Source organism: Solanum lycopersicum, chromosome 4, assembly GCF_036512215.1.
Source record: "Solanum lycopersicum chromosome 4, SLM_r2.1".
NCBI lineage: Eukaryota > Viridiplantae > Streptophyta > Magnoliopsida > Solanales > Solanaceae > Solanum > Solanum lycopersicum.
Genome location: NC_090803.1, coordinates 24,246,331 through 24,261,379, shown reverse-complemented (window position 1 = coordinate 24,261,379; position 15,049 = coordinate 24,246,331). Strand labels below are relative to the sequence as shown.

The 15,049-nt window shown below is 32.8% G+C and overlaps 1 protein-coding gene across 1 annotated transcript; it reads right to left on the bottom strand.

Moving 5' to 3' along the window:
* Window positions 1-8,223: 8,223 nt before the first annotated feature.
* LOC101257953 (isoleucine N-monooxygenase 1-like) lies at window positions 8,224-10,348 on the bottom strand. The gene is made up of 2 exons (XM_004237246.1): window positions 9,653-10,348; window positions 8,224-8,859 (listed from the first exon to the last, which is right to left on the bottom strand). Exons 1-2 carry the CDS (start codon window positions 10,346-10,348, stop codon window positions 8,224-8,226), a joined length of 1,332 nt encoding a protein of 443 aa, XP_004237294.1.
* Between the last annotated feature and the right edge of the window lie 4,701 nt (window positions 10,349-15,049).

The following is a 15,049-nucleotide window of genomic DNA, read 5'->3' as shown; positions in this document are numbered from 1 at the left end:
ATCTCAATCTAGAAGAAAGCTTCCATAATGCTTGAGTCAACTCTAAAAGCTAAAGAAGATAATGAAAGTGACACAAGTTGTATCTACGCCTAGAATCAATATCCCTCAATGTAAATTCCAAGAGAGCATATATATGTTATGCGATGAAAAAATAATGAAAGTTGAGTAAAGATGAAATGAAAATATGTTAAGAAAGAACAGGGTAGCACCACAATATGAGGATAGTGCAAGTGAGACAAGTTGTACCTACGCCAATATAAGGTCACAAAAAAATACTCACCTAAGAGACTGTTGAATATTAAGAGACAAGTCTCTATCAAACTCTATATGTAAGTGTAATGAAAATTCACACTTAATACGTAAAGAAGAGATGAGAAATCATCTAATGAGCAATGATACCCTCATGCTAGAAGCCAGCTTCTATGATGTATGAGATGAATGTAATGAAACTTTATACTGAGCACTGATAGGCTAGCCATGAGTCGTGCTTATTTCTTTCAGGAAGGCAAAGGTTCGTGTAAATCTCATGAGATGAGACTTCCATTCAGGTGGTGGGTATTGATTTCCTGATATCTCAAGTCTTTGAACCTATGCTGCCAACATAAGGTTCTAGCAGGGTTCAATTCCCTATATACGCTAGCATGTTTTATTTTCACTTTAGCCGGTGATTCCACCTCTTTTTAGTGTGGGATAGACACTGGATTTCATGATGTTCACATGATATATGTTTGTTAAGGTTGGAGTTCCTTAAAGTATGAAAGATAATGAAAAGAATGACACCGACGGTGTTTGTGCAAGACAATCAGGAGGTGAAATCAGATTCAAGTAATGACATTAGGTCATTCTTGGCCATTCCACTTCATAATCCCGATGAGTGACTTAAACTTTATCCTAAATATAGATAGTGATTACATAATCCTACAAATGAATGAAATGACTAAGGTGAAGTACGAATGACCGAATGAAGTAGACTCTGTGTTTGCTAAAGAAGGCCATCGGGTTGGGGTCCTATATGTTGGGCCCTCACTTGAGATGTCTTTATGATACATCAATGATTCCAAAGTCTCATTTATGTGAAATTTATAATAAATAAAACATGAAAGTAATTAAATCAATGGCATGATCAATAGAGAATTGATTATGAAAGGTAATGAATATATAGTGTTAAGAATGACTCACTATAAGGTAGGGAAACCATTCCTTAGTCCATGCTTACTTACATCGATTCATTGTGGGTATGGGAATACAATGAATCATTACACTTGTGAGTAAAGCATAGGACCAAAATAATTATTTAACTACATAACAAGAAGATGAAAAATACTGAAAAATAATCTAAGTATACAAAAAAGGATCTCTCGGCCTAAGAGGATAAAAAATCTCAAATCTTCGCCCGAGTTGTTCTAAAATTATGTTGATGATACTAATATCTTATAATCATATAGAAAATGAGTTGTGTTATTTAATTCATTAAAATACATCATATTCATACCACAATTCACAACTAACGATGTTAGAAAATCTAGTGACTAGGCTTTCAGAAATAGCATGTTGTTTAGGAAGAGCTTTCTTTGATCAAGCATAGCCTTATGTGTATGTATGAATACACCCATACTTAGTACAAGTTGTGTACTAACCCCTACTATTTACTATTTTATAGATGCAGGTTAAGGGACAGATTGACAACTTTTGCAACGGTTTGGACATCAGCGTTTCTCCAGGCCATTTGGTAGATCCTCTTGATTTCAAGGATGCTACAATTTTAGTCTAGCCTTAGTTTTTGACAAAGCTAGTGGATGTTGTCCCTAGCATTTCTTTCGTAGTTTCATTTCGAAGCTTTTGTAATAAGGTCATGTTTGGCAAAGATATTTATGATGTATTCTTAATCTATTTTGAATTGGTTATTGTGATAGATGGTTGTTACATATATGTTAAGATTAGTATATGATGAATTCATGAAATAATAATATGAAGTCTATGAATACTTCATACGTTTAAATGTTTAAATTTTCCAGTAAAATTAACCATATGAATGTGAATAATGCAAGATGAGGCTTATCTGCGACCTCTGAGAGGTCAACGACGCCGGTTGTGATTAGCGTTCCAGAATCCGGGTCGTGACACCTGCACATTACTAGGAATAAATACTTTGGATAATTTATTAACAGTTAGAGCATATGAATATGATAATCTATGACTTGAGATATAGTTACTAATTAGATATTTGGTCTTGGTTCTAAAATCAGGTTCATATTGTTTTCTAGGGACACCCCTATTTAATCTTAATGGTAATTGAGGAGTATTGAGAATTATTTAAGGTGAAAGATCTTCTTGAACATCTTCATTATGCATCGATACCTCATCCCTCTCAGATAGATTTGGAAGTTGGAGACTCGATAGGATAATAAGAGGAAATGTCTTCAATTACGTGTGTATTCTTACACAATCTCCGTTGAAGTTCTTCCAAGTCTAAGAACTCACCTTCGTCTAGTTGAATTCCAGTATATTACTTCTTCGGCTCAAGTTCTTTACTTACGTTCTCCTCATAAAGAGTTAAAGTAGAAACTCCCCCTCCATTATAAGGTTTATTCTTATGAAAGTAGACATTTAATGTAACATACAACTTCTTATTCTGAGGATAATAACACTAATACCCTTTTGGGAAGTTTGAATACCCAACAAACACACATCTCTTTGCACAGGGATCCAATTTACCTATTAAGACTTTTGGAAAATGGACATAAATTGTACATCCAAAAACTCGAGGTTCAAGGTTCGGCATATGAGCTATTGTGTAAAATGACTTCAACTTTTGTTAAGGGGTTTGAAAGTTAATTACCCAGGAAGGGGCGCAATTAATAAGATAAATAGTCGACTTTACTACTTCTCCCAATATAAGTGAGGCATGTTCATACCAAAAAGAGAGACACGAACTACTTCCAAAATTTGTCTATTCGTTTTTTATGCTAAACCATTTTGTTGTGGTTTATATGTGCATGAAGTATGATGTGTATCCCCAACTGACTAAGATATTCTCTGAATGAACCATCAATAAACTCTCTAGCATTGTTAGACTACCAAATTCGAATTTTCCTTTGGTATTGAGTATGCACCATATTGTAAAGTTCCTTAAATGCTTTAAATGCATACTCTTCTTATAAAGTAAAGACACCCATGTCATTCTAGTGCGTTCATCAATAAAAGTGATAAAATATCGAGCTTTCGAAAGAGTGAGGAATGCTTGTCGAACCCTAAATATCAGAATGTATAACAATGAAAGGTTCTGAACATTTATTCAAACTTGGAAAATAAGGAATTTAATGGCTTTTTTCTAGTTCACAAATATTACATTGGAAATGTGAAACATCTAAATCAGCTAAAAACATTGGTCTAAGAGCCTATTTGGATGGACTTAAAAGCTGGTCAAACTGACATAAAAGTCAATTTTTGACTTATTAGAGTGTTTGATAATTATCAAAGTGACTTAGTTTAAGCCAAAAGCTAAAAGGTAGGTGAGCGGTGCTTTTCTGTTTTCAAATTAAAAGTCATTTTATGTTGACCAAGTATATTACCTTTTTGCCCTTAATTCTTTTTTTATTATTATTATTATTATTATTTATCATAATCATTATTATTATTATTATTATTATTATTATTATTTTTGTTACTATTATTATTATTATCATTATTTTTATTTTATTTTTTTAATTATTATTATTATTATTATTATTATTATAAATACAAAAAAAATGTGATGTTAAAGAATTATGTGAATGATAGGAAATATTGTTACTTATGGATGTAAAACATAACTTAGTTTTGCTTTAATTTTTTCAAGTATAAAATCTTAAATTAATCAACATTTTATCATTTTAAAATTTTTAAGGATATTTCAGACATTTTGATAAAAAAAGTGTTTGCCAACACTTATTTGCCAAACACATCAATACTTTTTTTCAACTGTAGCAGTTTTTTCCAAACACGTAACTACTTATTTTAAAAATAAGTTTCAGCACTATCAAAAGTAAATTTTAAAAGTTTTTTTTAAGCCTATCCAAACGGGCTCTACATGTCTTAAGATAACCAAAAGATATGTGTACTAGTCTGCTATGCGATAGCCATATTTTTTCTAGCCTTTTCAACTCCACTTGTATGACATGTCTTCCAGAAATTATTCTCTATATTCTGAGCCAACTCCAGATAGTATATCTTGCACTGTTTAACACCATAACCAAGAGTCTTTTGGGTCAGAATGTCATGAAAGATATAAAATAAGGGCCAAACTAATAGTATAGTTAAAAGATGAAGTAATTTGGCTTACAGACAACAAATTGTTTTGGAGTGAAGGCACCACAAAAACAGTTTCAAGAGTCAAAGTACTAGACAATTTAACAGACCCTCCCCCGTTATATTACAAGTATACCATTATCCATATAAATAACTTGTTGATAGGATGGGTGAACTGTTTGTAACTTATTAGAGTCTCTAGTCATATGATTGGATGCTCCTATGTCAATAATCCATGTATTTTTCTTGGAAGTGACAAAAAAAACATCCACCTTACCAAAGTTATCTGGTTGAGCCACATTGGTCGTAGGTTGTAATTGGTCTCCTTGTATGGCTATTGTTTCTCTGTCAGTTAAGTTCTTCTGTGGTTATTTCTCAAAATCCCGCCATTCTGGATATCCAATATTGTTAAAGCAACATTGTTTGGTGTGCCCTTTTTCACCACAATAATTGCAAAAAAAGTTATTTATTTTTCCAGATGATGAAATACTTCGACTCTTTTGTATATCACATTGAACTACAATGGCTGAACTTTCAGGGACTGGTCTAGAACTACCCAAATGGTCTTTGTTGTGCTTCTTTCCTTACGTACACATAATAGCTTTCCAAATCCAGTTTTGGATCTTTTGGCAAAATCTCACCACGAACATGATCAAATTTTAGATCAAGTCATCTTAGAAATATGTGAAGTAAAAGCCTAGCCACCACAGAATGTAACTGTACAATCCCTTCCACTGATCTCTCTTGTGAAGTCTGATGATCAATTTACCTAAAAAAATTGCAATAAGTTTGTCATAATAGGTAGACAAAGGTCGACTATTCTTCTTGGCGGTAAAAGATTATTGGTTCAGTTCAAATAAGCAAGTCTCATCCAATCCATCATAGAATATTTTTGAAGCATCTTTCTATATCTCTTTAGCGGTTGCCAGACGAATAAATATTTGCATCAGATGCGGGTTCATTGAATAAATAAACCAACTTCGAACTTTGTGATTTTCGTTACCCATGTGTCATACGTTGGATCGGTTGGTAATAGTTTGGTCAATTAGGCATAAGATGTCCAACTTTGTCTCTTGCTCCAATACGCATCTCCATTAGTTGTGACCATAAATGATAATTCATTTCGTCAAGAACTATTGTTGGACTATGATTTGCGGAGAAAGGTTATTCCATTGGGTTATGAAAGTGGACGAAACTACATGATTTAAGTCTGATACCATGTTGAACAAGGTTGCTTACATAAAGAAATTTGTCGTTCATATTTCTATTCATTGTACTAATACATGTATTTATACAACAAAAAATAAAACTAGAATTCTATTTTAGGTAGAATACATATATAAAAAAGCACCAGATAAATATTACTAAAATAGAACTTCGTAGAATTACAGTCTCTTATCGTTAATAGAAATAGATTTTTGATAAGTAAATTGATAGGTTCATTTTCATGTGTCATGTCACAAAGCTTAAATGAATACTTTAGTTCAAGTTTCGATATATCGAATCTAAAAGTCCTTTGAAGCTGGGAAAATTAGAAGATAATTGAAGTTTGACTTTGAACTTATGAGATATTGGGGTTCATGAGCTTCTGATCACGCTGAAGATTACTTGTCCTTAACTTTAAACTTCGAATAGTACTGGATAGAATTTTCGGGATCTTCTCAAAAATTTTACTCCAGTGAAACTTCTTATCATTTCTCAAATCTTTGGTAGGAACATTTGTTAAATTTTTGAGATCTTCTCAAAAAAATTTCTTCAGTTGTCATTTCCTAATGCATGCTCAATCGTGTTTTGCTGGTAAATGATCTTCAGAATTTTTGAGATCCTCTAAAAATTATGTCCCAGTTTTCATTATGAATGGAAATGGAAATTCTATGGAGTGTATGCCCAAGCCGTTGTGATGCATCAATATCCCATTGAGTTAGAAATTAGGTCAGACATAGTTCCACTTTTGTAATAAAAGCAATAGAGAATGTTAATAAGAAAATGATCAAGGAAGACATAGGACGCCTTTGAGAATTCAGGTAAGATGTAGTTCAATAGAGGGATATAAAAACTTGACATGATTAATTACAAGCAAATGATACGATTACAAAAAAAATGATGAGAGAAAAACTAATCTTCAAATGTAGTATCTCTCGACAACATCTGAGTTGATTGGTTTTGGCCACTCATGACCATCCATCTTTGACATGATCAATGCACCTCCAAATAACACTTTACAAACCATGTATGGTCCTTGCCAATTTGGTACAAATTTCCAATTATACTCTTCTTGATGGGGAATATGTATTTGAGGACCAATTGTCCTTCTTCTAATGTTTGAGATCTCACTATTTTATTGAAATCATGAATCATTCTTTGTTGATATAATTGGTCATGAAAAACAGTGTTCATCCTCTTTTCATCAATGTTCAATACTATTACGAACTCAGTCATCATTGTTCAGTCTAGATTTTTGAATTTCCAGATTTATATATCAAGCTAAGCAGGTATATTATGCCGAAAAATGGAAATGTAAGCCAACATACAACCAACAATTAAATTAATATGCTAAAATATGAACCAAAACACACCTTTTTTACTCAAAGAGTGCAGATCAACAATAAGTCATACCCCTCATTTTTATGATAGCACTACGAACATCATAATGAAGTTCATGATAAATTGACAACATGAACATAATTGCATCGATGGACAACCTAGAAAGCACTAAAGATAGTTGAACTTGGGTAAAAAAATGTAATCAAACAAACAACTCATAATTAGCAGAACAAAGCAAAGCATGGAGAGGAATTTTACCTTTTCGAGGGCAGTGAACTGAGACAAACAAGCTAAGGGCTTTCTACTACTACTGATCAATAGATAGGAAAAAGAACTTGAAAGAAAAATAAAAATCTGAGGCTCAAGCCTTTGTGTGTTCGATTTCAAAGAATACTATTCTCCAACCTTTAAATTTCAATTTTGCTCTTGTGTACACCAATACCATGTATTTTATAGTTGAAAATAAAGGTTTGCATTCTAATTTAGGCGTTTGAGGGGGAGATGAGAGATTTATTTGAAATAATGGATGAGAAAACGAGTAAGAGGAAAACATAACCCTAATAAATCAGATTCAATATGATATCTTTCAATTTGAATTAGATTTGGGTGAGATCTTATCTAAGACAAAGTCAACAAATCTAGCCCGAAGTCTCTAATCTTTGAATTTGAGAGAGGGATTGATGGAAGTGATACCACATGGATAAAGAAATTAGGGTTCAAACTGATTAAAACTAATATAAGTTGAATAATTATCATTAATTACTTGAGCTTTTTAATTTAAACCAGACAAAATAATTATCAAGAATTAATCGTTACTAATGATAAAATTCACTAATTCAAAGGAAATAAATATATATTTATGCTAAACACTATTTTTACGCTATTTATTGAATACTTATATAAATAAAATTATATAACCCAATATGTATAATTATATAATTATTTCTGAAGAACTAACCAAAAATAATTAAAAGAGATAATATATATATATATATATATATATATATATATATATATATAGGGTGTGAACAATTAATAGTATATATTTAATGAATCAAAGAAATTATTTTGTAAATTATTTATCATGTTTATCATGTTTCATCTTTGATTTCGAACATTAATGTGTAACTTATAAGGATTAATAAATTTAATTTTTTGTGTATAAGCTAAGAAACTCCATACATTTAATTATCTACTATATGAGTGAAGAACTCATGTTAAAACAGTAATCTATTCAAATAAAACTTTATTAAATTAAGTACGCAAAATAGTAATCTTCGCATAGAATGAAAAACAATACTATAACTTAAGACACATTACTAATAATACATTCAAACACAAATAATTTTGCACACCGGGGCTTTGGCAGATGAATACAAAAAAAATTGTAGCTTAAACATACATGTCCTTAGCTAATCTTTCTTTTGCATGAGCAACAAATGGTAAGGTACAGTAATTATTAGTCTGAGATGACTTAATTAAGTCATTGCATGGTGAATTTGGTGGTAAAGTCCAAGTAAACCCTTGAAGAAGCCTAGCAAGTAACATTGTAGTAATTGTTGAACCAAGTTTCACACCTGGACAACCTCGTCTTCCCAAACTAAATGACAACAAACGTAACTTTGAATCAGTGAGAACTACTTCACTACCATCTTTCATTTTGAGGTGACGCTCTGGATTGAACTTCAATGGATCCTTCCAAACTCTGGGATTCCGACCAAGTCCAAGACGACTTAATATCACTACACTCCCTTTTGCGATGAAGTACTTTTCAGAGATAATTGTATCAGAGACTGACACATGAGGAACATTAAAAGCCACAATGGGGTGGAGTCGAAAGGTCTCTTTAATGCAAGCTTTGACATAATTTAGCCTTGGCAAGTCTGATTCTTGAACTAATCTATTGATCCCAACAATAATGTTAAGCTCTTCTATTGCTTTTTGCATTAACTTTGGTTGATTCAACAATTCTGCAAGTGTCCATTCAACTGCATTTGATGGATTATCCACTATTGCCAGAAAAAGTTCCTGAACATTATTCGTTTATAAGCAGTCATGTCAATACTTTCTGAACATATGAGGATTAATTCACGTTTTCTTTTTGAGTTGATACATAGAATACGTAGAAGGAATAAGATTGTAGTATGAGCCTAAATCGTAACTCATCGCTTGTTTGACCAAGCTTTTAAAAATAAAAAATATTTATTTCAAAAATTGAAGTGTCTGGTTAAACATTTAAGTAAATAAATACTTTTAAATAGCAGTAGAAGTTTTGAGAATTTTTTTCCCCAAAACACTTTTTGGAACCTGTCAAGTACAAATTATTGTGCTAACTAATATTAACAAAATGTTTTTCAAATTGTTTAACCAAACTGAAACGGCTATACTTCCCAAGTATTTTGATAGAAAAACATTTTTCAAAAGGAGATTTTAGAAGCTTGGCGAAATATGTTAAAAAGTGTTTGATCATCTCATCTAAAAGTTTAAACTGTTAGAAAGAGTACACTTTCATTATTTAATTATATTTTCAACACGTTCCCTCATGTGTGGACCTGATTTTTTTCATGGACAAGCTCGTGGAAATTCTTTTTGATTTGGGTGCGGTGAGATTTGATCTCAAGACCTTTGCATGCTCTGACACCATATTGAAGTGTGTGATCATTTCATCTAAAATCTTAAGTTGTTTGACAAAGCACACTTTTATTATTTAATTATATATATTTTCAACAAAATAGTCTACCAATTATATAAGCGAAAGGTGATCAGACAACACTAGGCAACTTAATTCACATGGTTTAAGTATAATTGAATGTATACTTACAAGCACTTGTGCCTTAATCTCTTTCACATTCATCAATGGATTTCCATTGATATCTTTGAGCATGATAAGAACATCAAGGATGTCTTCTTTCAAAGTTTTGTTGCCATCTTTCCATATTTGAATCCTGTGATCAACTTCAATATCAATTTGTTTAGTTGCTATGTCGTAGGCTTTCATGATAATTGCCTTGTCACCACCCAAATCAAACACACTTAAGCATGGTAAGTAATCTGATACACCAAAAGAATAAACATATTCAATAAGTGTAAAAACTGCATCAATTTGCTCCTCTTCTTTTTCTATAATTCCAAATAATGATCTCTTGCTGAAAATCATATTCTTAACTACATTTCCACAATAATATCTTGTGAGTTTCCTCACGTTAAGAACAGGTTGGTTGTAAATGAATCGATTAAGGTGATCAGCTTCTTCGTCCCTCTTATGACGAAGCCATTGAAGTGATGTTGGTGATAACACATGAGAAGCAAGAATTCTTCTCATTTTCATCCATTGATCACCACTAGGGAGAAAAATAGAGGTTAAGAAGCCATTGTTAACGAGGCTTGCGGACATGCAAAGAGGCCTTGATGAGAAAACAGAATCCTGAGTTTTTAAGAACTCGCATGCAAGCTCAGGAGAAGTTACAGGAATGACATTAAAATTACCAAAACGAATGCAAGCGATTTCGGTGTCCATTTCCTTCATTATTTTATGTATCCAATGAATTAATTCTGGCTTACTTTTTAGGAGAAGTTGAGGAAGGTTTCCAATTATAGGCCATGATTTTGGGCTTGGAGGGAATGGAATTTTATTATTTCTTACACTACTATTCCATTTTTTGAGAATAAGACAAATAAAGATGATACAAATGAAGATTGTCCATAGTGTATTAGTGTTATTAGATTTTAGGAAAATGGATAGAATGTTAATGGAAATTATCTTCATTTTTGCTTGTGATTGCTAAATACCATGTTTTCCACTATATATAGGCGGTGCATTAACATGCAAATTGCTAGGCATTACTCCTTCCTTCTGTTTTAATTTTATATAATATAGTTTGACTTAACATAAAATTTATAAAAATATAATAAAATCTTACAATATTCTAAAATTATCTTTAGAAAAGAGTACTACTTTTTGCAAACTAAGTGAAACTCTTTTTTTTTTTGTTTCCTCTTGGTGTCCTCTACACCCACACGTTGGAGCCCAATTAAATTAAGAATCGCATCGAAAAGTTCCACATTGATAGATAAATTATTCTCCAACAAAGGCGATTGTACCCATGGGCGCTCGAACCCGACCTCTCTTAATTAAGGACGAAAGTGTACTTACTACTCTATCATAATCCTTGTTGGTAACTAAGTGAAACTCAACATAGGTAAGATAGTATCATCAAATTTTGTCAATTGAGAAAGTATGTCATTTTTTTTAAAGTCGGCTATCAAAAATGTCACATAAATTAAGACAAAAAAATACTCTCTATTATTTTAGTTTTAATGTAAGAACTGATACTAAGGTTCTATTACTCCATGAACTTATTTTATAAATGATTTTATATTTTTTTTCGGCCTACGTGAAACTATCTTCTGGATCCAATGCGTGTTGAATTTTTTTTCAAACTAGTACCACGTAAATCGAAAAAGGATAGAAAATTATTTATAAAATAACTTCAGGAGATAACAAAATCTTAGTATAATAAAAATGTGTCTCTAAAATTTCGAAAATAGATTGAGGGGTCCGTATGTATTTTCCATTATTTGTTACTGCATAGAAGACCCATAATTAATACGATCAAAGACAATTTAGTCAATTAGTAATATCCAACTTAAAAGCTATTGTACATCTTATTACTTGTATATGGAGTACTGAATTTCCCAAAAATCAATCAAAAATCAGAAAATTCTTATGGCCACGTGGTTATCTATGGAAGAATAAAATAAGTAAAACTTACATGAATTTCAAAAGTGTTAAGAGAGCTAATTATATCATATCTTTGTTTTTTTTCAAATTATAAAAGTCACTTAAAATTAAGAATATTGGATATATCACTTAATATTTTAATACATTATTTTTGTTGATACAAAATATACTTGTTCTAGTACATCACATGAAAGTGATGTATCCAAAAGTACAAAAGAGAGTAATGAAAATAGAAACTTTTTGTAATTTTTAGAAAATAGAGGAACTTTTGTGAATAACCACTACAATAAATATAATTATGCTCCATAACTATAGTTTGCATATGTACGGGGTGTAGCTAAAATATAGGTTGTCTCGTTTGTATAATTTGAGGATTTGTACAATTCACAAATTTGTATAATTTACGAGGATATTTATATAAACTCAAAATAACTAACTTATATAATTATATTATACGAATTCTAAATTATACAAATTATATTATACAAAATTCAAATTATACAAACGTGTGAATCATACCATTCAACAAATTTATGCAATAAAATTTAAATTGCAGATCAATTCTTTTTCAATTTCAACCAATTCAAATCTTTTCTAAATAATTCCTAAATTTAGATATGAGTCTCCTCTCAATACTTTTCAATCTTTTGATATCCACTTTGAAATGATTCACATTTACAACATGTCAAATTTTAAAAATCTAGCTTTGAAGAAGCATAAGTGGGCTAATGCCTAATAGAATCTTTCAATCCCATCCAATTCAATATATAGATATAGGATTAAATCGTATAAAATCCCTTAAAATTATTTGCATATTTTACTTGAACATCTCAATTAAAATTTGTATTTATCAAATACTTTTATTATTTAAAATGAGTATCGATTAGACACTTTTTACTGAAATAACAAAAAAAAAATTAATACACATATAGTGATCACGTGGAGGGATATAATAGCTCCTTTTTTAATCCTTTTTTTTCATTATAGTACTCTACCAACACCACCACCATCCCGCCATTGCCGTTGCCTCCCCTCACCATCATCTACCCTTCTCTTCTCTCTTTTCTTCAGCCATTTCTCCCTCTCCCTTACCAATATCGATTTCATCTGGAGAACACCATTACATTGCCTCCTCCATTTTCTTAAAATTTGGCAGTCATTATTGTTGTGCGGAATTTGAGATAATACGAGAAAATATATAAACGCGAAAAACAAGACAACAGATTTACGTGGTTCACCAATAAATTGGCTACGTCCACGGAAAGAGAGGGAGCAGTTTTATTCTGTTTGTAACGGGTCCGATTCAAGGCATTCAACAAATCTCCACCTTGACTTGAATTCTCCGAACAGATTCTTCAGACGCACTATGATAGTGCCAGGCCTCCCCCTCTTCCTCAGAGTTGCCTCGCAGGGCAATTAATAGCTTCTGATGTTGAGCAAGTCCAAACAGTGTTGAAACTTGCTCTGTGGAACCGGCTTTGTGAACATATCAGCAGGATTATCAGCAGTTCCTACTTTCTTCACCTTGATTCTCTTCTCACTTCTCAGAAAATGATACCTTACGTCAATATGCTTGGTTCTCTCATGATGGACTTGATCCTTGGCTAGACAAATTGCGCTCAAACTGTCACAATACACCGTAGCCTGATCATGATGCAGACCAAGATCACTAACCAGCCCTTTCAGCCAAATCCCTTCTTTTGCAGCCTCTGTCAAGGCCATGTACTCCGTTTCCGTAGTAGACAAAGTCACTGTAGGTTGCAAAGTTGCCTTCCAACTGACGACAGATCCTCCAAGGGTAAACACATAGCCAGTCATTCATCTTCTTGTGTCAACATCTCCAGCATAGTCAGAATCAGAATAGCCAGTAACCAAGCACTGAGTATCACCTCCATAAATGAGACCAACGTCAGATGTACCTCTAAGGTACCGGAAAATTCTCTTCACAGCCTGCCAATGTTCTCTCCCTAGTTTTCCCATGAATCTGCTCACTACACTGACTGCATGTGCTAAATCTGGCCTTGTACAGACCATAACATAGATCAAACTTCCTACGGCACTGGCATAAGGAACTCGTGACATATACTCCTTCTCTTCTTCTGACTGTGGAGCGAACATGGCAGTGAGATGGATATTGGCAGCACTGGGGGTATCAATAGGCTTAGATGAAGACATGCCAAACCTTGCCAAGACCTTCTGAATGTAGCTTCTCTGTGACAAGAAAAGTTTCCTTCTCTCTCTGTCTCTAATGATCTCCATCCCTAGAATCTTCCGAGCGGCTCCCAGATCCTTCATCTCAAACTCAGCACTAAGTAAACCCTTCAGCTTCTGAATGTCATACTTCTTCTTTGCAGCTATCAGCATATCATCTACATAAAGCACTATATAGATGAATGAATCATCCTTGAGCCTATTGTAGTAGACACAACAATCATATGAGCTCCGAGTATAGCCAACTTCACTATATAGCTGTCAAACCTTTTGTACCATTGCCTTGGAGACTGCTTAAGTCCATATAAGGACTTCTTCAACTTGCAGACGTGATTTTCCTTCCTTGGAACTTGGAAACCATCCGGTTGAGTCATGTATATCTCTTCCTCCAACTCTCCATGTAGAAACGCTGTCTTCACATCAAGTTGTTCAAGCTCCAGATTCTGATGTGTAACTATCGCTAGTAACACTCGGATGGAAGTATGTCTGACCACTGGTGATAAGATCTCATTGTAGTCCACTCCTTCTCTTTGGTTGAAACCTCTGGCAACAACCCTGGCTTTATACTTGACTCCTTCTGCTGGTGATATCTCTTCCTTCTGTTTGTAACGGGTCCGATTCAAGGCATTCAACAATTATCATCATCATCTTGTTCACAGGACAAAATGGATACCCACACTATCACTCCTTCCCTCCTTTTGTTCTTCCCAGTGGCGAAGCCACCTGTCAATTAGGGGATTCATTCGAATCCTCTTCTGCGGAAAATTAAATAATTTATATATGGTTAAAATAATCATATATATTAGATGTCGAAACCCATTCGGCTACATGGCGTGTCTATTTTTCAAATTTTAAATCCCCTCATTGAAAAACCTGACTCCGCCACTGAATTTCTTCGTACAAAATAAATATCTATACCCAAGTGTATCATATTTTCCAAAAAATCAGATCTTGAAAAATTAATTAATAGTTGAATTAAGAGGAAGGACCACGATCCCTGTGAATGAAATATGGACGACGATGGTTTAAATAAAGGAGTTGCACATTTTTTCACTCGACCTTTATGAAGCTTTAAACCTTCTTAATGATTAATTGATTATAAATCTCTCTATACTCCATTAATACATGATTGAACTTGTGAACCAGTAAAACCCTTTAATTTAGCACAGTTAAAAGACGAAACACAATGAACGAATTAAAGGCCGTTCATGATATCAAAATACTCACCATCATCAAGAGAGGATGATCATATATACCTAACTAAAT

Bases quoted from the DNA above. Each gene is read 5' to 3' on its own strand.
- LOC101257953 (XM_004237246.1), bottom strand. From the start codon at position 10,348: ATGGACACCGAAATCGCTTGCATTCGTTTTGGTAATTTTAATGTCATT. The intron at 8,860-9,652 runs GTAAGTATACAT...AATAATGTTCAG, and splicing joins AGATTAAGGCACAAGTGCTT to GAACTTTTTCTGGCAATAGT.